This window comes from Bemisia tabaci, chromosome 10 (genome assembly GCF_918797505.1).
Source record: "Bemisia tabaci chromosome 10, PGI_BMITA_v3".
NCBI lineage: Eukaryota > Metazoa > Arthropoda > Insecta > Hemiptera > Aleyrodidae > Bemisia > Bemisia tabaci.
This window is the reverse complement of record NC_092802.1, coordinates 30,370,281-30,396,610: the sequence shown is the minus strand read 5'-3', so window position 1 is coordinate 30,396,610 and position 26,330 is coordinate 30,370,281. Positions and strand designations below refer to the sequence as shown.

At 42.2% G+C, this 26,330-nt stretch overlaps 1 protein-coding gene across 1 annotated transcript; it reads right to left on the bottom strand.

Moving 5' to 3' along the window:
- Positions 1-6,275: 6,275 nt before the first annotated feature.
- Positions 6,276-26,000, bottom strand: m (zona pellucida domain-containing protein miniature). Its single transcript, XM_072305284.1, has 6 exons — positions 25,433-26,000; positions 17,448-17,570; positions 10,979-11,459; positions 9,956-10,046; positions 8,495-8,806; positions 6,276-6,872 (listed from the first exon to the last, which is right to left on the bottom strand). The coding sequence occupies exons 1-6, from the start codon at positions 25,806-25,808 to the stop codon at positions 6,276-6,278; spliced, it is 1,980 nt and encodes a 659-aa protein (XP_072161385.1). The 5' UTR covers positions 25,809-26,000.
- Positions 26,001-26,330: the final 330 nt, after the last annotated feature.

Below are 26,330 nucleotides of genomic sequence, written 5' to 3'. Positions count from 1 at the left end.
AATGCATCTTACTGCTGCAAAAGTAAAGTTTATCAGATGTTTCCTTTTAATGATGTTTTTTCTTACGTAACAACTTCAAGGTTTTATCGTATAATAGAGAATAACCCCCCCCCCCTCCCTTTCACTGGGTGACAATGAGTTTTAGAGGGAAAGGGAGGAGTGCCAACCTCTTCAGGGGCTCTGGGAGGATAGGGGATTTTCGTGGCTGGGAGTCGCAGAGCGCCAAAGCGCTGTATAAAAGCGACTTCTATGTATGTCTATGTAGGAACGATGTATGATCGCCAAACTTGAATTTGTGTATTTTGAGCGAAACTTTTGCATGGAGCGTAATATGTCCTTGGTATATACTGAATATTCAATAGGTAAATTCGAAAAACTCGTAACCCGATTGGCGCCGTTTCAAACAATTTTTAATTCATTTTTTAAACAGGAAAATGCTGTGCGTTTTTATTCTGGTCTTAGGAATAAATGAAAAAAACAATCTCCGACGGTTTTGTGGAAAAAATTTGCCAATTTAGACGCTTCGGAACCAAAATATGTGTTTTCAGAATTTAATCACACAAGTAGAATGAAATCTTGAACATCCACATTGGAACAAAAATCAAAAGTGTTTTTGGAAAGAAAATATGCACGAACAAGTTTTATCGGTAATCCCATCGGTTTATTTAAGGTATCCTGGTAAAAATTGGCGGTAGGAGCTGCGTTTCAATATACCATAGGAGTTCTTATAGCCGACTAAAGAAGGCGATAGAAAATCATATACCTGGCTGTAGAAAGTGGAAAAAATTAAACAGCCAGGCTATAGTTCCTAACGCCGGCCCTACACTTTATGGCCTGCCTGTTGCTTTTTCGCCGAAATCGAAATTCGTGTGCTTTGTAAATCCTTAAGTTCGTACGGAATCACCTTTATATTTACAAAACGCACATTATATTTTCCTTTACCACATATTTTATTTCATCAATTAAAATGAGAATAATCCATACAGAGTGTGCAAGCATTTCAAAGTCATGAAAAACGCTGACTCCACGAGATTATATATTAGAGCCTAACACAAAGCGGAGCGGCGGCGCACTGGTGCCTACAAACCTAACAGGGATACTTCACGCATTGCGCAATGCGTGAAGTATCCCTGTTAGGTGTGTAGGCGCCAATGCGCGTTTTGCGCTGGCTGCTCGCCCGCCGTGCCGCGCCGCAGCGTACCACGGCACATGAAGCAACTATTTCACACCAGAGGTATTGCACAGTATCATACGAAATTGAAGGCGCTCTAACATATTAGGAATGGCAGGCATCTTTCAAAAGTACAAAGATTTCCTCGCAAATAAATCAGGATACTACAGCCCAAAAAGAGAGTGGTAGTCCAGAAACTCAATAAGCCCTAGCATCCGTAATTAGTAACGTTTAGCATACACTTTATCACCAGGCTGTTGCTTAGTCGCCATCGGCTATAAAAAGGCTATAAGAAATTGTGTTGCGGGCTATAGAAGCTATTGGAAATCTTACAGCCGGCTGGAGGTCTATGGTATTTTGGAACACAGATTCTGCTGCCAATTTTTACCAGGGTAGTTTTAGTGTCTACCGAGCCTTACTGTGTAAAAAGAACACACGTAACAGGTTGTTCTGTGTTTACACAGGGTTTGACCAAAAATATTTCATGCGGATACTTTTATGCGATGTAATGTTCAGAAATCGTATCAGCATTTAAAGGGAGCAAGTTCCATCTCTGAGTTGTCAGTATATAATTAGCGTAAGTATAAAGTAAATTTTGATTTTTCTGTAGAGAAAGATTTAGAAGAAAAAAGAGCATACAGGAAGTGTTTGATGGTAGCATTCCGAAAGCTTTCATTTTTCTCAGCTACCTTGTTTAAAAATGATGGAAATATAAAATTATAAATAACAAAGAGGAAGAAGAGAAGAAATAAATAAATAAATAAAAAATACGTGCTAATAAAAAGGTACCTTTTCTTTGATTACAACATTACTCTTAAGATTGTTTAGACAATGATACGAAGAAAATCGTGCGCATAGAAAGGCACAAAAATTGTGTCCTAAAATTCTTTCGTTACAAAAAATAAAATTGCACTAACATTGATCTAGAAAAAATTGAAGTAGCAAACAACAATTTTTCCGATGAAATTATTGGTCGAAAAAAGTGCCCTTGTTTTTGTCAGGACATCAATGAGCACATTTTTGCAATGTTTGCTCTTCTAAAAGAAAAATAAATTCACGAGTCATTTGTTTGAACTATTTTTTCCATTAATGGGTCCAATAGATTCACCATAAATTATTCGTGTAAAAAATATGGATTGTATTACAATATTTCTTTAGACAGCGGACATTTCCCAATGAAAAATTCTTCCTTATAATTTCAACGTTGAACTATCCTTACAGATACTAATATATTCTTCTTTGGCACAAAACACATTCATTACTGAGCATATCAGGTGTTCTTTGAGTAAAACGTTTCAAACAAAAATATTAAACATTGTTACGATTTCTGCTAAAATGATTATGTACAGATTCAATTCAATCAACATGAAATGTACCTAGATAATTTGATAAATAAATGTTTTAAACAATAAATAATGAAAAGTATATTACAATTTCACCTAAAATTACTTAAATTAACTATCAACAAAATTATTACAAAAAGCACTATTACAATTTAAAATTGAGGTATTTCATTTGACTTCAAAACTTTATATCAAAGGGCTGGGTAGCTAATGAGTTAAAAATTTGAAATTTCAAACGCACTAGTAGATGTTTTTGAAGTCCCTGTTGACTGGTGTACAAGTGTGATAAGATATTGAAGTCTTCAATTTTCTTCCACGACAGATTTAGGAAGAGGATAACGATCGGTGAACCACCATGGTTTTTTGATGGGTTCGTCCCTATTCGGCGTTTAGTCAACATGTCCAGAGGGCAAATTGATGCGTTAAATATTGAAAAAAATTTCACAATTTAAGTTCTTATTTTTTCTTCGATCAATTTAGTTTTTGATTGAATCGTAAACACAGACTAGACAAAGCAAAGCTAAAACTGAAATGTAAAGTAATCAATGCCTTTATGAAGGAACTTTTCCAAGGTTCCCTCCGAATATTTGCTGTCTTACATGGTTTCATGAACTTAGATTGAACAGAGATGTGTGCCTGTTACAAATACTACTCATTGTGAGTTTAAAATAGTACACGATCAGATCAGCAAAAACAATAAAGGCTTGTCAGGAGGCCTTCTTAAAATCACAACATTGTATTGTTTGACTCTCCTTGTTAGCAAATCCATAATCGTCAACTCGCTATCATTCATGATGAACTGTTACAAAACAGGGTGCTCCAATATCTTTTCACACCCGAGACACAGTCCCAGAAAAAATAAAATAGATTCTATTGCACTCAAAAGAACAAAAATGTTTGTTCCATTATTAATTAACCGTCCAATTGCACATTGCACGTATCTTAAAAACGGAGTGTACTGTGTACCCGGTAAAAGAGAATCTGATGGTATTCCAAACATATAAACTAAATTTTAGTCCAGAAATACCGCTCTCGCAATTCTAAAATACCATTAGAAACTATCCATCGATAGCTAAAGTTGACAGAACTCTGACTTGTGCGTTTTGCGTAAATTCAATGCTGTTTTTAACCATTTAGCTTTGACTCGTTGAATAGTAATTGAAAGAAGTAAAGAAAGGCAACTGCTAATATAGCAGCCACATGGTGAACCAATTTTTCTATTTATTTATTTTCTATTTTATTGACAATGCAGGTTCTTAGTAAATTCATTAATCCGCATTTTATTTACCTCAGGGTTCACTCCTTAAAATGGCTTCTCCAATGAAAAAAATATTCCACTTAAACCTGTGATTCTATCACACGATATTGATGCATTTAATAAGTTCACTTGAAATTTTAAAGAAATGACGATTGAAGTCAGAATATTTAAATATGTAAGTCTGTAAGAATTAAATAGTGAGTTAATCATTAAAGTTACTTATCTGTATTATGGAACAGATAAAACGGCTTTTTCGCCGCATCTTGAAATTATGCCGGAAAATGTAAACACGGCCTTGATAAACTTCGCCCATCGCTTGGAGAAGCCTATTTTTGAGGTTGAAAAACAAGGAATTAAAATGCGGTGAAGAGATTCCATATTTTCCTACAGAAAGAGAGAAATTATCATAACCTCAAAGTTTGTACTATCTATAACTATATACAAGAAAAAACGTAAACAAACATTTCATTCGAAACTGAATTAGCACAGCTGAAAACAATAACCAAATAATACTACTTTAAAAAGAGGATTTTCTAAAAATAGAAAAAACAACCGATTGTGGATGTTGGTACGCAGTCTGGATATTTAGGTTTTTTTACAATCATATGCATGGAGTAAGGCGATTTTTGTTTGTTTCCCATCTCGGAGTATTTGTTCAAATTGGAAATAAGAGCAAAATTATGCTGCTCACAGCACTGAAGCAATTAAATTGCTACCTAATTATGCATCATCTCTCTATTTCAACCACCGAGTGAGTGTGAACAGACGCAATGACGTCTGCTGAATTTGGGTGCTTAGATTTCATTGTTTCCAATCCTATCACGCGATGGAGAATCGTAAAACTTACGTTTCAAGTGAGGTTTTAAAGCGTTATTAAGTTGGTCATGTTGACCTCTCATCAAACGAGCCCATTAAAGTACACACAATTCTGTAGTGGTACAAAAAGGGGCGAAGAAAAGCAAAAATCAAATCCGACCCAGCATGAAATAGTTGCCGTATTGATGGTGGATACTTAAAAGGCAGTTATCAATCGCCGAAAATTTGCAAGCGTCATGCATGCAAACGCATCGAGTTACAAAAATTCGCATCGACATACCTTAGATTTCATTGATAGACATTTCCATACGCTAGGATTCGACTTAGAGCGCCTTCAAAGCCAAGCGATGCTAAATGCTTCAACAGGCTGTGAGTTTAGTTGCCTATCCAAACCGAACCCAACAAAGATCACTTCTCTACTGCAAGCACTCAAGAGTATACTAACTGGTGCTTTTCATTCAAGAAGGAAAAAGTGTTTGGCAATTTAAATGACAAATTAGTGACATCCTAAGCACTAAAATTCTTACCCATCATCGGTGGTGATTCCACGAGAGATCGAGTGGCAGATTTTCACTGGACAGTACAACTGGCTAGTTATTCGCCTCAACCATCTCGTACTTTCGCAAAACTTCGCGGCATTTGTAATTTCAAAGTTATGTAAAGTTCAAGTTTCAAAGTTATTCGTTAAATGTACGAGTCATGCCAAAGTACGAGGAAAGTATTACAACGGTAGAGATAAGAATAAGTCTGGTGACCGTACAAGACTGATTGTCCGACTAAATTTCTGTCCAATCGCGAATCTTGTAAATTGGTGACACTGTTTTTTCTCTGTTAAAATCGATGTATCGATGTTATCGATGTAAAACAATCGTTCGAAAAATCTATTGATCGAACAATTGAAACTATCGAATCGATCTTTGGATGAGACTGATTCAGAGGCTATTTCATGGTTCAAAAGTAAGCAAACTCATAACCTCGTTTCTGACTCGCGCCATTTGCGCCATGGCGGTAAAATGCATCCAAGTGTTTCTTACAATCGAAATTTCTCGGGTTTAATGAGCCCCTCGTAGATTTAAGACCGATCAATAACTAAATTGTGATAAATTAACACAATTGACTCACAAAGAAGTTACACATGATGTTAAGTTGGTTTGTTTCGGTTTGCACCAAGAGTTCGATATTATATCGAATGACGTAGTCACGAAAACAGTCCATAGGTCAGAGGCGGATCCAGAAAATTGGCAACACCACGTTTCCTCCATTTAAACTTATGCTAAAGAATCGATTCTTGTCGGAGCACCTGGCCCCTCCAAGAATCGATACATTTCTATTGGTTTAAATGAAGAAAAGACAACACTGGTAAAAAAAAACCTCTTGGACCAATGCCGCATTGCATTGACTTAGGAGTGCAGTCTTTTGTCGCCGGATTTAAGAGTCTTGAACTCTTGTTTCAAGCGGATTTTGCATTGAAGCAAGAGTCCAGACTCTTAAATCCGGCGACAAGAAACTGCACTCTTGAACCAAGATGTTTTTTTTTTTACCAGTGAATGTTGCCAATTTGCTGGATTCGCGAATCCTTTAAATGGGTGAAAACCAGTGTGCCAACTTGCAAGATTCGCCAGTGTCTCTGCTCAAAGGAGAACAAATTGAATCAATGGATGGGGAGGGGGGGGTGTGATCACAAGCGTCAGCCGCACCTGGTGGCGGCGGAGCTGGGCCTCGAGGGCGTCCGACTCGACTGTATCCTGGGTCGGTTTATCCTGAAGGACATGAGGTTGGCGAGCGACGTCATCATGAGGCCGGGCGAGTGGGCGGCGCTGGCGGGCGCGGGGGCGGGGGGCGCCCGGAGGCGCTGGGCGGCGACGATGCGCTGAGCCTCGCGGGCGACCTGGTAGCGGTAGAGGAGGGAGCCCGCGATGAGGGCCGACGCGACGGCCGAGACGGAGACGAGCATGAAGAGGGCGCTGAAGCTGGGCACCGGGAGGCAGATCCCGTAGACGATGTCCTCGCGGATGCGGCCCTGGAAGACGGTCACGGCCTCGGCCTTGGAGTCGGGCGTGAAGGCGAGGTCGGCCTCGGAGATGACCTCGTAGAGGCCGGAGACGCCCACGTCGGCGTTGCGCGCCTTCCGGTCGGAGACGACCACGGAGCGCCGCCGGCGGTGGTGGGCGCCGGCGCCCAGCGAGTGCCCGGTCAGCGACTCCGTGTCCGCGTCGAACGTCCGGGGGCCGTGCGGGAAGCGCTCTTGGGCGTCGCGGGTGCTCTGTCGGGGCGGCGCTCCATCCTGAAATGAGAAAGGTCGAATTGTTAATGAAAGTGATCAACAGGGGAGGAAAACCATTACACTGGGGGAAAAAACACATTGAATCTAGAGTCCAGCTGGCTGATTGTTGAAACTGATAGACATAGCAATAAATAAAGAAGACAAAAAGGATATGGAGGGATCCTATTGGTGGAAGCGGGTGGTTGCAATGGACAAAAGACACAGGTAATAGACAAACTAACGGCAACCCACGAGAGACCCGATAGTTAGTCTATCATTTACCCCATAGTCTATAAGGACCACCCCTTTCAACCAACAGGATCGCTCCATACTCCCTAGGTCTTCTTTGTCTATCGCATTGCCTATCAATTTCAACAATCAGCCCGCAGACTCTTAAAACATCGACAAGTAAAAGTACTCTTGATACAATCAGAATCTAGCTTAAATCAAGAACCAAGCCTCTTAAATTAAGCGGATTCCGTTTTGATTTGAGCAAAAATCCGATTGAAGCATGAGTGTTTTTTCTTGTCAATGTTTTCAAGAGCCTGGACTGGATCAACGGATCTCTGAAGTTTTCTGATCTTGCATCCGAAAACTTGAGGTCGAGCATCGAGCTCGAGCTGCCAAAGTTCAGGTCAGACATCGAAGTATTTCGATTTGCATCCTTTGATAAATTGATACATATTTTGTTCCCATCAATTTAAATGAGAATAATCAATGCAGAGTGTGCAAACATGTCAAAATCATGAGTTAAAAAACGCTGACTATGCGAGTATAAATATTAAAGCCTAACAGAGCGGAGCGGCGCGGCGCGGCGTGCTGCCAGCGCGAGAGGCTCACTGGCGCCTACAAACCTAAGTGGATACTTCACGCATTGCACAATGCTTGAAGTATCCAGTTAGGTTTGTAGGCGCCAATGCGCGTTGAGTGCTGGCCGCCCGCCCGCCTATCTCAACTATATATTTTTCTCCGTTGGACTATACAGACAAAACAAAAAAACATGCAAACCCTCATTCTTCCAAGACATTATGCATTTTCATCCAAAAACGCCGTGAACAATTGTCGTTTGTATTTACATGTGGGTCAATTAACTTTGGATCTCAAGTGGCAAGTGGACCAAAACTCCCGGCCGAAAAAACGCGTGGACGTAAATTACTGGAAAAAACAGGTGCGCGGACAAAAAATCGTTGACGAAATGTCCTATACCCGTTTGAGTTAAAGAGGTTTAGAGGTTAACGTTCGGACGCTTTTTTAATCCGCAATTATAATACCTACGCAGGTTCCGGAAATAATTCGGCAGGCTCGGCAGTCAAAATTTATGCACGGAGAAGAAAACCTCGTGCGTGGGACCCGAAGTTGAGGTCAGCTTTCGGATCACGCATCCGAAAACTTGAGGTCGAGCTGCCAAAGTTCGGGTCAGACATCGAAGTACTTCGATATGTACCGAGTACTTCAGATGTTTGACCCGAACCCTTCGGTATATATCGAAGTACTTCAGATGTCTGACCCGCGCTTCGGTAGCTGGACCTCGAGTTTTCAGATTTGTGATCCAAAAACTTCAGAGATCTATAAGACCTCAACTTCGGGTCCCACGCGCGAAGTTTTTTTCACCGTGTATCTTCAAGAGTGTATAAGATACTCACATGGTAGGGCCAATGGGAGGCGGCATCATTCTCGGAGGGCCTGGCCTGGGCCTCGGATTCGGGCTTGGTGTGGGCCTCGGCGCTGGGCCGCGGGGCCTCGTTGGGCCGCGGGCGCGTCTCGGCCTTCTGCTGTTGCGCCTGGGCCTGCGCATCCTTGAACGGGTACTCCTCCTGCGCGTTGTCGTTCTCCGCGCCCACGTTCACCATCTCGTCGTAGATGAGGTCGCCCAGAGATCCCAGGGATCCCGAGTCCGAAGACGGCGACGCCGAGTTGTCCGGGTCCAGGTCCACCTTGATCGGCGGTTTTGAAGTCTGGAAGATACCAAGGAGGATAAAAATATTTACTCGGATATGAGAAGAGAGGAGCTTATTTGGACGTATTTCTATCAAACGGAACTAAGCGCCAATTTGAGTTCCTTTTGAGGAATTTAGAATCCCGGATAGCGCGTTCTGTCAAACGGATCTAAGCGCCATGGAAAAGCATTGCGAGTATAGGACGGAATAAGCCGGACGCCCGATTCCGCCGCCAATCCAAGCCCCCATCTACCTTCCTCACCCTATGGCGCTTAGGTCCGTTTGATAGAAATACGTCCATTTGGGCCGCGTTAAACAGAAGGGAACTAAGTCATAGAGGAAAAAGAGGAGGTGTTTGCATTTCGGGCATCTTGGACTTTTTTTGATGACTTAGGTCGGTACGGCGACTTTTATCATCGATTTTCTTAGGAATGGTGTAGTTTAGATTGCGTAGCATGGTGTCAACGATTACGGTGTCAACAAACAGTTTTTCTAAGTTTTTGTTGACGCCATGATCATCCAAAAATAAAAAATTCTGATTCTTATGAAATATAATCACGGTGTCAACGATCACGACGTCAGCGGAACTTAAAACTTCCCTCTATAACATCTTTTACATTTCAAGTCTTGTTTTTCTTGTGTTATTTACTCAAATCTAATAATGCAAAAACATTGCGTTATTCTTAAGATGGCAGCGTCAAAAATGGCGGATATTGCCTCATATTGTAAACTGTGCGATGTTTTTGCATTCGCTGAAAAAAACACTCCGGCCGTGGAAGCCATACTTACGGGCTATATAGAGATACCGTCCGTGTTCCGGGCGTAGCACCCGGAGAACTTCGACTGCTCCGGGTGCTACGCTCGGAACTTTCGGCCTCTGAGCCCGGAACACGGACGGTATCTCTATATAGCCCGTAAGTACGGCTTCCACGGCCGGATGGTTTTTTCAGTGTTCTGATGTCAGATTCGTTCTTTTCGTGAAAAAATATCCCTGCTTACCCAGAGTCTCTCAAATCGGCCGGTAAAGAGACAACATATGACGACATTGATATCAGAAACCAGGAATACTGACGTGTTCGCCTGAGAGTATTGCTATCAGTGTTCAGATTTGCTCCTCCGGCATGTGATATAAGTGCTCAGACAAGTCTAAACACATATCATTTTTACCAGGGTTGTCATTGCTGTCAGTGCGAAAATCAAATGTTGTAGGCGCATTGTCACCTCGTCCAGAGGGAATTTCGTATTGTTGTAACAGAGGCTGATAGTAAGTAAACAACTTAGACAAAGTCTCCCAGCGGAAATTCGCCTTTTGTGGCTCTGGCTCGGAGACAAGAGACCCTCCACTGGCCTCTTGCCGACAGGTGGAAGCTTTTACTTTCGGGGATTCAACAATTTCTTATGGACAACTATGAGGGAGCAACATAGTCATCACCCTTATTTCGGCTGTTGACCTACCTACATGGTGGATGATGAGCTCCGGGTGACGTCATGAGCTAAACAAGTCTCCCAAACGCCGGCCATTTTCGGCTAGTTTGCAAAACGAAACTGCCAATACGTTGTTGAACATCAACCATGGAGGTAAGTCAACAGTAGAATACTGTAGTCCCTAAAGTAAAAGCTTCCACCACACTGAAAAAAAATTCTCGGCGTTTTACCAAGGTCCATTGGTACTTTTACCATCTCACTTTTTTTACCAATTATTGGTAAATTCACCAAGACAGACTGCTAAGCTTACCTAAAAACCGGTATTTTTAATTGTTTTTTTCAGGTAAGAATACCACTTTTATTGGTAATCAATTCCCGGTAACTTTGCCATTTTATCTCGGTAATTCTACCACAGTCGATAAAAAATATTGGCCTTTTTACCGGGGTCCAGTAAAATTACCGAGAAAGTCAATAATTTCACCGAGATTTCTCGGTAAAATTACCAATTCCATAAATGGTAATTTTACCAAGAAAAAAACTGGGATCAAATAGAACCCTGAATTCTTGGTAATTTTACCCTTTTTTTAGTAAATATACCGAGATTGTTTTTTCAGTGTGAGCTCTGGCTGACGTCATGAGCCAAACAAGTTTCCCAAACGCCGGCCATTTTCGGCTAGGTTGCAAAACGAAGCTGCCAATATGTTGTTGAACATTAACCATGGAGGTAAGTCAAGAGTAGAATGCTGAAGTCCCTAAAGTAAAAGCTTCCGCCATGGCCAAGATATACTAACGGAGGGTGTCTTGTCTCTGCTCTGACTGAAACCGGGGGTTACCTGTGTGACAGAGGGAGGTTGCGGCGCCGGCGAGACGGAGCTACCCCCGGTGGCCCCGACGGAGTCCTTCCTGTCCAAGGGTCCGTAGAGGGAGTGGTCGATGCTGAACTGGGGGTTGGGCGGCCCGTGCTCGGCGGCGCCGGTCCCGGCCCCGGGGAGCTGGCAGTGGTCGAGGCACCCGTGGCGGCAGATCTCCACCTTGCACTTGATGTGCACCGAGAGGGCGTCCGGGAACTTGAAGGCGTGGAAGAAGGCGTACGTGATGACCGAGGCCCGCTCGTCGTTGATGCGGGCCTTCAGGAACCGCGAGATCATCTTCGGGCGCAGGACGCAACCGTGCTCGTCGCTCAGCTCGATCACGTGACCACCCCCGTCCGACGCCGCGCAGGACTTGACGCGCATGTCGAACTCCCCTAAAACACACAAAAAAGGGAATTATATTCACGATATAGCGTAAACAATAGTACACAAAAGTAGCCCGAATAATTCATCGAAAAGACACAAGAAAACGGGTTACCAAGGCTAAAAAATAATAAACACAAAGCCTGGTACGTTTCGTGGTGGTTTCAATTAAAGTACCTATATGGGGAGAGTATGGACATGTCGAAAATTTTTAGGTTAGGTGATGGAGCTCTTAGACCCCAAAAGGATAGGCAATCTATGAATTCAAATTATCCAGAGTGATTTATAAGTACAATTGTTGGGAACTGTCGGTGGTTTGCACGTATTTGACTTGGTTTTTGCATAAAGTTACTCATTTTTGCGGGAGAATTAATTTCCTTGTCCATTTTCGTTTAATATTGGAGTCTAAAAATTGACAGTATAATTTTGGGTTCTCAAAGGTTACCTACCCTTTTGGGCCCTAATATTTCGAGTTGTCCATACTCTCCCTGTTAAGATACTCTAGTTTCAACCCCTTCCTTGACCAAGATACATTTTTTTTTTCAAATCAACGTTGCATTTGCTAGTAGAATATGTACAGAGAAATTACTCACGAGCATCATTCTGGCCTTTTAGATTTTTTAATTTTATTTTTTTCCTTTAAAATGTTACGGTACAAACTTATGATAATTTCGCGAAGACTGTCGCTGGATCTTTTAGTGCTTTAGTGTCTTAGTTTTAGCATTAGTATAATTTGTCAGCGCTGAAGAAGCCCCGTACGAGGAGCGAGGGCGTCTGCGATAAACTTGGAAAACAAAGGCCAGAATGCTCGGGAGTAATTTTTTTATGTAAGACATTATAGAAATCAAAATCCCTAGAACCCTATTCGTGATAACAAAAATTGAGGTTATCGAGTAGAGAGCAAATCTTCATCGAAAATCTTATGAACGACTGTTGTTGTCCACTGGGAGCCCTGGACCTCATTTCAATGGACCAACAGACATGGTAGAATTGAATTCGCATTCCCGTACAGTTTTTTGCGTCGAGCTAGATTGAAGGCGCTTTTCCATCCATCGCTTGAGTGATATCTAAACGCATATCATAATCCGGTAATACGCAGTAAACTCTACGCTGGGATTGAAAGTTTTTCTCGCATATGTTTAACTTTCTCATTATACTCTGCACGTGTTTTATAGTGTGTTGTGTTTTTTGAAAGGAAAACTAACTATAATAGTTTCTTTTGAAATTTTGTGACTTTGTTTTACTCGTTCTTTGAAAGACTTTATACCTGAGAATCAACAGTCAAATCACAAATTCCTCTCACATGCAACATCTCCATTTGTCTGGTGGCCTATTATGTTAATAAAAGGCCAGAGCGTCTCAGTCGCAAGTGTCGTTCAAAATTCACGGATTTTATCTTCGTAATGTAGGGAAAGAAGTACGCGCGTAAAAGCTGACGTGCAAAATGAATATTCGCCGGATAGGCGCGTCTCGTCTAAAATCCACCCGACTACAATCATGACCATCCGTCTCGCGGATACAATGTATTAGCTCGACCCTTTCTTGGAAACTGCGCGGCGTTTTAAGCGTGCTTTATGTTTTCCCTATCGTGATGCTTCAAAAACCATTCCGATCCTGGAGGAAAGCAGTATATCTCCTCCTAAATTACCCTTAAAGAATCCTAGTGAGAGAGGGAGAGGGAGAGAGAGAGAGAGAGAGAGAGAGAGAGAGACAAATCCTGGAGCCGACCGGAGATTCATTCAGTCGAGAGGAAGAATGCAAAATTGATGAGCCATGAAGAAACGTAACATTTTACACCATTGTAAAAGCAGCAAATCGAAGTGCATGCCGAAACGGCCGTATTCAATGACGTCATCAACGTCAAATCATTAATCGGAATACCTCTTTACAATGATAAAAAGTCATATGAGCATTTGCTTGTTGCCAAATTTTCCGAAGAAAACATTTTTTACAGAAATTTATAATTATTATTCCTAGAAATTTGATGGGGAAATTTTTTTTTAAATTTTCTCAGGGGGCAATGGCGATTGAGCGACACAGAGCGCGAGACTGCGCTGTGGAAGCGACTTTATGTATGTATTTCTAGAAATTTTCAGGTACTTTTGATTGAATGGAGAATTTGCAGGTGCCTGAAACTTGGTAAATTGAATGTGTAAGATGAAACAATTAAGAGAAGTGAGCACGAGAATTAAATTGGTTTGTAAACTAAACTATTTTTGGAGGACATATGAAAAAAAATAACCTAACCTTCTAAAATGCATGTGTTTGAATGGGAAATGCCGCCATATGACGTCACTAGGCGGTAAGTTTTCTCAATTTTAAATAATTTTTCTACAATTTCGCATATCAGGTAAAAATTATGAAAAATATTCCGAACTCAGCGCATTAAACATACTCTCGAATGAAGTAAAGGGATTTTCTCTGGCAAATTCTCCATTGCGGATCCATTACCCTACAAAGTTTGAAGAAAACAACAAAATCCAAAAAAAATTCAAATTCACAAATTTCCAGATAATCCTTGTTTTATTAAACAAAATTTGGCAACGTGAGAGTGCTTATACAGCGTTCTCTCCTCAAGAAGAATAAAAGCCATGCCACGTTCGGAATGCAGAGCCGTGGGAAGAAAATTAGAAAAATAACGATCCGTGAGTTTTACGGATATGCGATTTGTCAAATTCGTCCCCACTAAAACCATCACCTTATTCGGTTTGAAGCTATATATTACGGTGTCCTCAATGGTAAGCCAACTCGTATGTAGGTCAGCGTACTATTTGATAGATATTTACATGACAGCACAAGCGTTATCTTCATTTCATGTTCGAAGAGGAAACGTAGAATTGAAGAATTTGTGATGGTGATTAGTCTTAGGAAAGGGGAAAATATCGAGAGACGACTAAACAACATCACTTAGTTTTGTCGTTTGATGTTACACAGTTTACTCATTGAGCCAAAAATAAAACAATAGCCAAAATTGAAAGGGCAAGTTAACTGGCTACCCTACGCTTCAACGCTGGAAGAGGGACAGGGACATTGTTAGCCAACCATTTCCTTTCCAGAAATGAATCAGAGGCAAAAGTTTTCCATCCATTACTGCAATTTTGGCCATGGTAAGTGCATTTCGTCGTTTTCCTCACGGAAGAACGTAACTCGATTTCAGAGTTGCCAAATTTCCCTCGCAAATTGAATCAGTGAGAACCATCATGGCCGGATTCACCTACTTGCCGCCCATGGGCCGCCTGTATTTTGCCGCCCCCTTCTCATTCGTTTTGAAACTCGATAAAAACCATGCATCAAATGAACGTGTCATCGGGGGAGGGGTGCATAAGACGCATTTGCTCGTCTTGAACACATTTTTTGGGAAAGCCCTGTCAACACTACTAGCAAAAGTTCACGGAACTTGGCGCGAAAGTTAACCTGTTGGGCCCTACTCCCGAGTATTCTTGGGCTACGCGTGCGCACCTCCAGGGCCTACCCCCGAGTATTCTCGGGTTCATACACTCACGCCCATCCGCGCGGGGGGGGGGGGGGGGGTCACGCCCCCGCATCAACTCGCATCAAACCATAGGTAGTTCTATCTGTTTGGGAGGATGTGAACTACAAATTCCACCAGTTTATCCCCTAAGTACAATTTCAGAAAATTTCAACTCATTTATGCAATAATAAGTGAGATACAAGCAATTCAGTGCAACAACAGCATTTGCTTGGAAGTTGGTAACTTTAGCTCTTTAATTTACATTGTTTTGAAAGGCTACAAATTTTGCTCTGTACATCCTATTGTGTTCATATTTTGAATTTAACAAGTTTTGACGACTAGCTTTTGAATTGTGTACATACATTTCTATATTTGAGTGTCGAAAATACTACACAACGATTTTCCATTTTTTTCCACACATTTTCAATTTTCTTATAAAATTTTGCTAATTTATCTTTTTTCAACACAATTAAAAAAAAATATGAAAGAATATCAATTCTGCATCCCTTAAGTACAAATTCTGAAAATTTCAAGCCATTTCATGCAAAAATAAGCGAAATACAGACAATTGAGTGGGACTGCAGCATTTCCTTAGATTTCCCTTTCCTAACCTAGGCTGTGGGTGCACACTCTGCCGGCCCTAATCTAGGGCTGAACAGGTTGAGTTCCGTAAACCTATCTCTGTGTGGACAAGGCCTTCCATTCATATGAAATGAAGGAAAAAATTATGAAAGAACAAACATAAATGTGGATCAATGATTTTAACTTCCGCCGCCGACCGCTGCTGAACGCACTGTGTTGGACGCAACGTGTGAAGTATTCACGCAGACTTGTAGGCGCTATGCGTTTCACGCTGACCGCAATGACCGCACTGTGTTTGGTGCATTGCGCTAAGTATTCGTGCAGTCTTGTAGGCGCTAATATGTGTTACATGCCGATCACCGCGCCGAGGGCTTCTCATTTTCATCTCAAGTCCTCGTCATCATTTCTCTCTAAGTCGCGCCGTTCCAGGCCAAATTGCGTGTTTGGTTTCTCTTTTAACCCGACTACTTAAAGGTTCTGTCTCTTGTATCACTGAAAGACAACAAAATTAAAAATTACAATACTCTCAGGAAATGAGAGATTTTGTCGCCTTTTCTCGTTTGTAATTTTTTTTTCTAAATCCGATATTTTTTTATACCTACATTTTAAAAAATTGCAAAATTTGCCGCCGTCTAGATTTGCCGCCATGAGCCGCGGCCCATGTGGCCACACCCTTAATCCGGCCCTCCTGCTAAGTTACAAAATGAGCTCTAATAAGTTACAGTGTGATTGTAAATACTTTGCCATGGTTCCACTGAGAGACTCGTGTCGGTTTTGCTCTCAGTGAGTCTCTCAGTAAGTCGAACAATACGCAGGAAAAAGTGAAGACTAAAACGCAGAGTAGAAAATAGACTTTTGCATGACAGGACAACACCAGTCTAGTGACCATGATAGGTTTGGTGAAGAACATTCCCGTGTCCAACACATTCGATGAGTCAAGAAACACACAAGAAAGCTTGGAGACTTGAACGCAGCGGAAGAAAAGTAAACCATTCCATTACGTGACAACTCCCTGTGCGTCCAGCTCATTTGGCCATGATAGATTTGGTGAAAAACATTCTCTCATCTAACACATTTGATGAGTCAAGAAATATACTGGAAAGTTTGGAGACTTAAACGCAGCGTAAGAAAAGTAAACCATTTCATTACGTGACAACTTCCTATGTGTCCAGCCGGGTTGGCCATTGTAGCCATGATGAAGAATATTTTCTTTTGTAACACCTTAATACATTCGTGCTGAGGAAGAATGCCATAGGAGACGTTGCCAAATTTCCTTTAACAAAACCTGAATTACTTAGGAAACTTATCAATATTTTTCTCCAAATGTTTCAGAGAACTTTGTTCGCACTTTAATCTTAAATATCTACAAATTACCACGAAAAGTACTAAATGTTTTCCTTAAAAATTAGTGTTTGATCGGAAGAAATTTGGCAACTATCGAATATTCTCACGGCTTTTTCATTAGCACGGTGAGAACGAAAACACACCAACTCGAAAAAATGAAAATAATCAAGATGCACACAAAACTGCACAGCAGGTGGAGACGTTAGTCTAAGAAAAAGATTTTTGGTGTCTTAAGGCAAGTACTTAAAGACACTGTAAATGTCCAAGTTAGAAGAGATGCGGTGACTTCAATGCCCTTTATGCAAATTGACTCTTGAAAAGTGAGCATTTTCGAGTCACCGAGTTGGTGTGTTTTCGTCCTCGCCGATTTACTTGCATATTAATCAAGAGGATCTAACTTTAAATTTCGCTGATTTTTTCGCCGACTCCATGCAAAAATCAAACAAATTTTGGATGAAATGGAATTAGTACATTTTTTGTAAAATATATTGATGGTTTGACTTTATTTTGCAATCATGGAATGAAGTTACGTTCCTTCCTCCGTGAGACGACGATTTGAAACAACAGTAAAGGGAGTCCTTGAAGTTATGTGGATACATACCTCGGTAATCATTAATAGCTACGACTAGCGTGAGAGTGGAGCCCAAGGGGACGATTCCACTCACAGGAGGGGCCCATGGGCCTTTTCCATGTTGTATTTCCATCCAGCAATCGACATTGTCCCCTGAAAAATAAAAAACACGAAACGTTAAGTTGACCACCATCATTGTTTTAAAGAACCTCGTGCATTTAACACAGAGCCATGTTTGTAAGGCGCCACGGGTTACAGATTAGCAAAAAATAACAAAATTTTGCAAGTAATTGTTTAGTTATCCCTAACAAAAGATCGTTTAACTTGACTCCAGCATTGTATAATTTTCTTTTACAAATCTGTTTTTACCAGAAATATTGAGGCCCATATGTTCCAAACCAGGCAGTCTCCATTGCCGTGTCTAAAATGTGTGGAATCATTATAAATTTAAAAGTGAAAGAACGGGAAAACCCACATGTTCACGTTTTCTCGTTAATTTTCTGTTATTAAGCGAGGAAATTTGGAAAATTATAAAAACAGCTGGACATTTCGATTGTTCCTCACAGAAAATTAATATGATTGCACGATTTTTAGACGCAGGGCAATATAGATCGCCGGGTTTGGAACTAGGAGCCTCCGTTTGAGCTTTTCTAACTCATTTTACTACCTTTTTATCTAACAACTCGAAAAAATCTGCATCATTTTGAGCAGAAACATTAAAGTCGTATTCTGGTGAGGAAATCGAATTGTTGGGGTCAATTGGACGTATTTCTATCAAATGGAACTATGTGCATTATGACGTGAGCCCTCTTATGCACATATTCTTATGGGTCTCAGGGCTCATTTCTGAATGCACATAGTTCCGTTTGACAGAAATACGTCCAATTTTGCAACCCTGGAATAATGTTATGTTCCTTTGTCTGGAAAACGGCGCTTTAAAGCAAAAGTTCCTTCGGTCTGAAATATGGTTTATCGACCTGATATTTGACCGAAAAAGCTACGTAGAAATCGGATACCCTCTCTCAAGATCTGAGTTACGACATCTCGTAGTCCTTTCACAGCGCGTATCTCTTTTTTTACGTGAGCCCTGTTGTCAATATGAATCCATGCTTTCCGGGACTCATGTGGAAATGAAGATGAACTCTTACTTAAGAGGAGCGATGATCTTCGATGACGATCGGGAACTGGAATAACGCCTACTAGAAACAAGTTCTACTCCGACGGCGATGTCATTTTAGACAAAAATTTAAACAGGAGACCCAAAATTGAATACATGTACTGATTACTGCCGTGCTGAGGCTAAGGAAAAACGCCATATGATCATTTGAGGGTTGGAAAATATTTTGAAGTTTACCAGGGAAACCTTGTATTATCAAAGGGATTTGGCAACGTCTGAAGGCTCATACGGCGCTCTTTCTTTGCACGGCAGAATAGAGATGTTGTATGTGTAAGGAATTTGCGATTTACCTATTGATTCTTATAAAAGTTCGCAAGAAACACGATGGTGCCACTGGTTTTCTCTGAAATCAACTCCCAAGCTTAAAAAAGCTCTCAAGTTGAAACCAAAATGGAGGGAATATCCTACACTATCCTGAGAGTCCACCTCTACGTCAAGACGAACTCTCCATGCAAACATATAAGGAGCAACTACATTGGCAGGGCTGCCACTCGATTTGGGGACTCCAAAACTGAAAACACGGCAACCCTGCTAATGTATTTGCTCCCTATCTTTGCAAGGAGAGTTCGTCTTGATGTAGAGGTGGACTCTCAGGATAGCGTGGGATATCCCCTCCATTTTGGTCTCAACTTGAGAGCTTTTTTTGAGCTTGGGAGTTGATTTCAAGGAAAACCAGTGGCACCATCGTGTTTCTCGCGAACTTTTACACAAGAATCAACAACAAATCGCTAATTCCTCACACATGCAACAAGTCCATTGGTCGGATTTCAATGCCGATCTGGCAACCCCGAGGAGGACCGACGGCTGAGCTCCTCGACGAAAACGACCATACGCATCCGAACGCGGCGGAAAGAGGCAGAAAAAACCCGGGTTCCTCGATGATGGAGCGACCGCCATCGCGGGAGGTATAACTAGTAACGCCGAAAGCCCCGGCGCGAGAGCCACGGGGGACCGGGGGGTCGGCGAGGGTCGGAGGGGGCAAGAGGGGGCGGGGTTCTAGTTTTTCAGAGTAAAGTCGGATGTTGGTCGGTAGGCCGGGAGTGTGCGTCTGCCGAACGCGTTCGTTCAACTTGCTCGGACGCGCTCCGAGCAGAAACCGCGCAAGTTCATGCGGGGAAGCCGAGTGGGATAGGCGATGGTCGCGGTCGGTGGCTACGGCGGCGGCGTCGTGTTTATTAGGCAAAACGGGTTTGCCGGACGCCGGCGCGGCACGGTGGACGCTCGGCACTGCCGTGGGTTGCACCGCTGCAGTGTCGCGAGTCTGGATGTGCGGGAGAGCGGTCGCTTCAAAAATGAAACTTTTGGGAGATGGGCTGGAATCAGGGTGGCATTACACGTAAGAAAGAAATGAAAGGTTGGAAATTTCAGGAGAGTTTTTCATGAAATTTTGCGAGGCTGTGAAATATTTCATATTTTTTAGGGGCTAGAGTATTCAACCCGCTATAAAACACACAAAAATAGAAGAAAGTCACAACAGTGGAAAAAAACACATTGGATCTAGAGTCCAGACTCTTGATAACATTGACAAGAAAAAGGACTCTTGATTCAATCAGATTTTTGCTTAAATCAAAAGGAAATCCGCTTAAATTAAGAGGCTTGGTTCTTGATTTAAGCAAAAATCCGATTGAATCAAGAGTATTTTTCTTGTCGATGTTTTCAAGAGTCTGAACTCTAGATCCAATGTGTTCTATTTCCAGTGAATTTTTACATTTTACGAAACATGAAAAGGAGCCGATACGTTTCAAAATCTTTCATAAATTTCATGAAATATTTCACGAGAAATTTCAAGGTTTTATTTTTCATGAAACTTTAGGCTAGGTGCGCTGCGCTGATCGCACTGTGATTGGCGCAATGCGTGAAGTATTCCTGCAGTCTTGTAGGCGCTATATGTTTCACGCCAACCGCTCCTGACCGCACTGTGTTTGGCGCAATGGGTGAAGTATTCATGCAGTCTTGTAGGAGCTAATATGTGTTACATGCCGATCGCCGCGCCAAGGGCTTATCTTTTTAATCTCAAGTCCTCGTCATCATTCCTCTTTGCGTTGAGCTCCAGGCCAAATTGCGTGTTTAGTTCCTCTCCTCACTGTACTAATAATTAAAGATGCTATTTCTTGTATCACCGAAAAACGACAAAATTAGAAATTACTATACTCTCAGGAAAGACAGATTTCAGCCCCTTTTCTCATGGATAATTTTTTTTTAATCCGATTATTTTATACCTCCATTTAAAAAAATTGCAAAATTTGCCGCCCCCTAAATTTTTCGCTATGGGCCGCGGCCCATGTGGCCACCCCCTTAATCCGGCCCTGACACACATAGATTTAAAAGTGAGAAAATGCGCCGCCTAGTGGAGTCATCTGGCAGAATTTCCAATCGTAACGCATGTATTTTAGCAGATTAGATCAGTTTGCCGATCAGCGTGCCGTTAGTGAAACTTTGGGAAGCCTTGGAAAAAAGGGGTTTTAGCAAAGGACTTGTGGGGGCGCAATTAAATCATTTTATAACGGGACTACAGCAAGAATTAAATGTCGTGGAGAGTTGTCCGGAGGTTTCTTCGTCACAAAAGGGCTAAAACAAGGCTGTTGTTTGTCACCAACACTATTTAAGGTATACCTAGAGCACGTGTTAGAGGAATGGAAAAAGAAGGTTGCAGGAATGGGCGTTCCACTCCTTGATGGGCAGACCCTTTATACTCTATGCTTTGCCGATGACCAGATCGTTGTAGCTCAAGATGAGGAAGATGCAGATTACATGACGCGGAAGTTGGTCGAAGAATATCGGAAATGGGGCATGGACGTTAGTGTGTCCAAGACAGAGAAGCTGGTCGTGGGAGCAGCGCATCAACGGCAAAGCATAGAGCTTGAGGATGGACGGCGCATCGAAGAGTGTGATGAGTACAAGTATCTCGGTGTCTGGCTTGATCAGGATGGAAGGATGGATAGAGCAATTAAGGACAGGTTCATTCAGGGCAGGAGAGCCATCGCGATGCTGAACGGGGTGCTCTGGGATCAGAGCATCTCCAAGGCAAACAAGCACCGGATATATGACGCCATCGTTAAAAGTATCGTGCTCTATGGTAGTGAAGTGTGGCCTTTGACGAAAAGAACGCAAGAAATGTTGAGGGCAACTGAAATGGATTTTTGGCGGCGATCTGCCGGCATTTCGAGACGGGACCGTGTCCGTAATGAGAGAATTCGCCAGGTGATGAAGGTTGAGAAAGATATCGTGCACGACGTCATGTCCAGGCAGTTATGCTGGTATGGACATGTGCAAAGAATGTCGGAGGAGAGGTTGCCCAAACAAGTTTTGGATTGGGTACCACCTGGGAAGAGGCGACGGGGACGTCCCGTAAAGGGTTGGCGGCAGGGCGTTGACGAAGAGATGTTGCGTTGTCAGTTGCCCGATAACCTCTGGGAAGACAGGCATATGTGGCGTTTGGGTGTCGTAGAACGCCAGAGTGCGTTGTAAAGCGACTTTATATATATATAGATCAGTTTGTATCAGTTTTGATCAGTATTTACCATCATCCACGTCATCGAGAAAAAGAAGGGAGTTGGCCAGGAATTACATATAGTGTTTGTGGATCTCCAGAAAGCTTACGACAGTGTGCCATTGATGAAACTTTGGGAAGCCTTAAACAAAAGGGGTTTTAGTGGGGGACTAATTAGTGCTATTAAGGAATTTTATGGTGGGGCTTTTTCTAGGGTTAAATCGCATGGGGACTTATCGTTGGGGTTTTTAATTACTAAAGGACTGAAACAAGGGTGTTGTTTGTCGCCAACCTTATTTAAAGTGTACCTGGAAGAAGTTTTAAAGGAATGGAAAAGATGCTGTTCGGGAATGGGCGTCCCGCTACGTGAAGATGGCACCCTTTATACTCTGTGCTTTGCTGATGATCAGGTGGTAATAGCTCAGGACGAAGAAGATGCGAATTACATGACGCGGAAGCTAGTGGAAGTATACCGAAAGTGGGGAATGGAAGTAAATGTGGTTAAGACGGAGAGGTTGGTTATCGGTGGTGATCAGCAAAGCATTGAACTGGAGGATGGTCGGAAAATTCAGGACTGTGAAGAGTATAAATATCTAGGAGTTTGGTTAACTAAGGACGGAAATTTGGATCGGGCTTTTAAAGATCGGAATGTGCAAGGCAGGAAAGCTATCGCGATGCTAAATGGGGTTCTCTGGGACCAGAGTATCTCCAAGGAGACCAAAAGGAAAATTTACAACGTCATCGTGAAGAGTATCGTAACTTACGGGAGTGAGGTCTGGAAACTCAAGAAAAGAACTGAAGACATTGCTTAGGGCAACCGAGATGGACTTTTGGCGGAGGTCTGCTGGCATCTCAAGAAGAGAGCGTATCCGCAATGTAAAAGTACGCGAGATCATGCGTGTAGAGAAGGACATCGTGCACGATATCAGGTCCAAGCAGTTGGTCTGGTATGGACATGTGCGAAGGATGGCAGACGACCGGTTGCCCAAGCAGGTCTTCGATTGGGTTCCTCCCGGAAGGCGACGGCGTGGACGTCCTGTGAAAGGTTGGCGACAAGGGGTGGAGGAGGAGATCAGAAGGTGCCAATTGCCTGATGATCTCTGGGAGGATAGGGGGCAATGGCGATTGGGCGTCGCAGAGCGCGAGGCGGCGCTATAAAAGCGACTTTATGTATGTAGATCAGTTTGTCATATTATTTCCTCCAGTAATTGTTCAATTTATGAACCTAGGGTAACCTCGTGTTCAGCTCAATTGGTAGCGTCCCTTCAAACACGAAATTCATCAAATTTCAGACACCTGCAAATTCTTCACTCTGGCACACAACTAACCCATCTCAACTATCGCGGGACGAAATAACATATTGTGGCTACTAAACTCAAAATTAGCTAATGAGTCAACCTACAAAATTTTCACAACCGAGCAAATATATCTCACCTGACATATCCAAATTAATTCGGGAGGAATTCGGGCGTCCACAATCTTGCACTCCTACCGAAAACAACCGCTTTTGCGGAAGATCTCACGTGGCCTAAACGCGGTTTCACGGATCCACTAGTCATATGCCATGCTAAGGAAGAACGCCGTATAAACGTTCAGACGTTGCCAAGTTTGCTTCGATTAAATACAAATTTACTGGGAAAGTCGCTAATATTTATCTTCTAATTTTTCAGACAATTTTGTCCACACTTTCATCTACAACATCTGAAAATTTCGAGGCAAAAAATGCGTAACTTTCCTCCAAAATACCTGTTTTATCCGGGGAAATTTGGCAACTCTCGAATGATCATACGGCGTTTTTCTGTAGCACGGCAGTCATCGGGTCGGGTTCAAATCCCACCAGGGAGTCCTTGGTTTGATTTGTTGTTGACTAATTTGAGCTTTTAACGGCGAAAAAGTGATAAATTAAAATATTCGAGGCTGGTCTCCTTTGAGGCGTTGCTCACTTGATTTCAATAATTTTTCACGCGTTACTGTTAGCTGTTACGCTGATTGCGGCCATAAATTGAGGCAAATGGGGTCAGAAACGAACCGCTCTTCTGCGACCCATAAATTTACAGAAGGAGTGATCGGAAGCGGTTGGATTAGGTTTCATGCCTAGTTTTGTTCAGGGGAACATTATGTAAAATTTGATGCTTATTGCGACCGAATGGGAAACGGGAGAATTATGTAGTGGCTGCCTTGTCATTCTGGGAATTTTCTTAGATGAAGATATAGAAGCACGATTTTGAGATTACTATGATTTCATCGGGTAACTCCTCCCGAATACGATCCATTTAATTTTTTGTGATAAAAAAACTGATTTTTTAATAAAGATGGCTAATTTTAGCCCGAGTTTGAATACCTGTTCAAGTGTAAAATTGGCAAGAGTCTCGAAGTCGAGACTCTTGAAAATTTGACAAGAAATAGATAATCTTGATTCAATGGGATCTTTTCTTAAACCGCGAGTCAAGCCTCTTAATTTAGCAGATTTCCTTTAGAATCAAGCACAAATCCGCTTTAATTAAGAGTATACCTGCTAAAATACACGTGTTTTAATGGGAAATGCCACCAGATGACGCCACAAGGCGGTACATTTTCTGACCATTGAATCTATTTTTCTACAATGGCCCATTTCAGAGAAAAATCATGAAATATACTGCGAATTTAGCTCACTAAGCAATCTCAGATGAAGCAATAGGTACAATTTGAGTCTGCAATTTTCCATTTTTTCAGTGAACTCAGTTGTTATTAAAGCAAATATGACAACGTCTGAAGGGTCCGGTGGCGAGGCGTGAATGATCGATTATCGATATATCCCCATTTGAGGCTATGGTAAAAGATCGATTATTCAGGTGTTCCTTTCGAATACCCTGTTTAATGTTTATCGATCATTCTCCATAGGTTCAAATGAAAGATCAATCGATATATTACAAGGTCCGCCACGCCACTGGGTCATACATAGAGTATATAGAGTCGAAATGTTAGCGGGAGAGCTGGTGCCACTTTTAAGCATTTTCCAGGCCCGAATCTTGAGACTCCTGAGTGACGCCGGGTCACTTATCGATACATGATCGATTGCAGTCATTGCAAACCGCGTTCTCTGGACTTCATTTTTTTTTCTTTATTCATCAAAAACAAAAATCATTTTATTCTAAAAGTAAAGTATACCCCGTAGTAAGTATCGTTATTTTTATGGGGAAAAATAAAACCAACATTGACAGGAGGCTAAAAATAGAGCCGCGTAGCGGCCAGGGAGCGTAGCCCCTCAGTTACAACTATGTATTCCATGGGGTCATACGGCGTTCTTCTTTGGCACAGAAGTACAGGGTGAATGAAAATAAGCGCTACTGAGATAGTGGTCGGGGTTACCTCTGAAGTCGAGCTGGATGACGTCAAGATCAGCGATGACCATAGGCGGCTTGGAGGCTGTCTTCTCGTAGTCGTTGTACCACTCGCAGCGGAGCCGCTTGGCCTCGTCCCAGACCTCGAGGAGATCCTTATCGTACTGGATGACGACGGTGTTCTCGTAGAACTGGCCGTTGAGGTCGGGCTTGGTCCCGCACCGGGCGTAGGCTATCCGGAAGGAGAAGAACGTCTTCCCGGAGGAGGGCGGGACGTAGACGCAGCGCGGGTCCCCGTACTGTCCCTTCGAGCTGACGATCCCCTCGAAGGGCTGCGTGAACTGGAGGTGGACGTCCATGTGGTCCTTCCCGCACATCACCTCCAGAGACTGGATCACCGGCATGCCGTCCGGCCGCTCCAGCGGCCAGATGTCGTTCGCGCTACCCACTCCCGAAACCTGAAACACACCGAAACCTCATTAAGATTCAGTTCAAAATGGTTTAAAAAACGAAGTAATTGATTACAAAATCGAGCTAAAAGGCGAAATAAACAAGTAGTATTTCAAACTACATGTAGATGAAAAATAATATAAACCCTACACTGGAAAAAAAAAAAAAAAAAAACACATTGGATCTAGAGTCCAGACTCTTGAAAACATTGACAAGAAAAAAGACTCTTGATTCAATCAGATTTAAGCTTAACGATAGAAAAAACAACTTAATCGGCCCTAAACATTAACAGAGAAACAACTTAAAACGGGACTAAGGCCGCAAATAATAAAAAGAAACAAATAAAATAAAATATGAAACCCAGGACGTTTCGCAGGGATCACACCCGCATTTTTAACCGCATTTCAAAAAAATTCAAGACGGTATAAATGGACATCGGCAGATTTGGTAACATGCGATTCAATTGTTTCAGCACT

Excerpts from the sequence above, each read along its gene's own strand:
- m (XM_072305284.1), bottom strand. The coding sequence starts at position 25,808 with ATGCCGGTGATCCAGTCTCTGGAGGTGATGTGCGGGAAGGACCACATG. Across the intron at positions 11,460-17,447 it reads AGCTATTAATGATTACCGAG|GGGAGTTCGACATGCGCGTC; the intron begins GTATGTATCCAC and ends TGTGTGTTTTAG. Across the intron at positions 8,807-9,955 it reads TGACAGCAATGACAACCCTG|ACTTCAAAACCGCCGATCAA; the intron begins GTAAAAATGATA and ends GGTATCTTCCAG.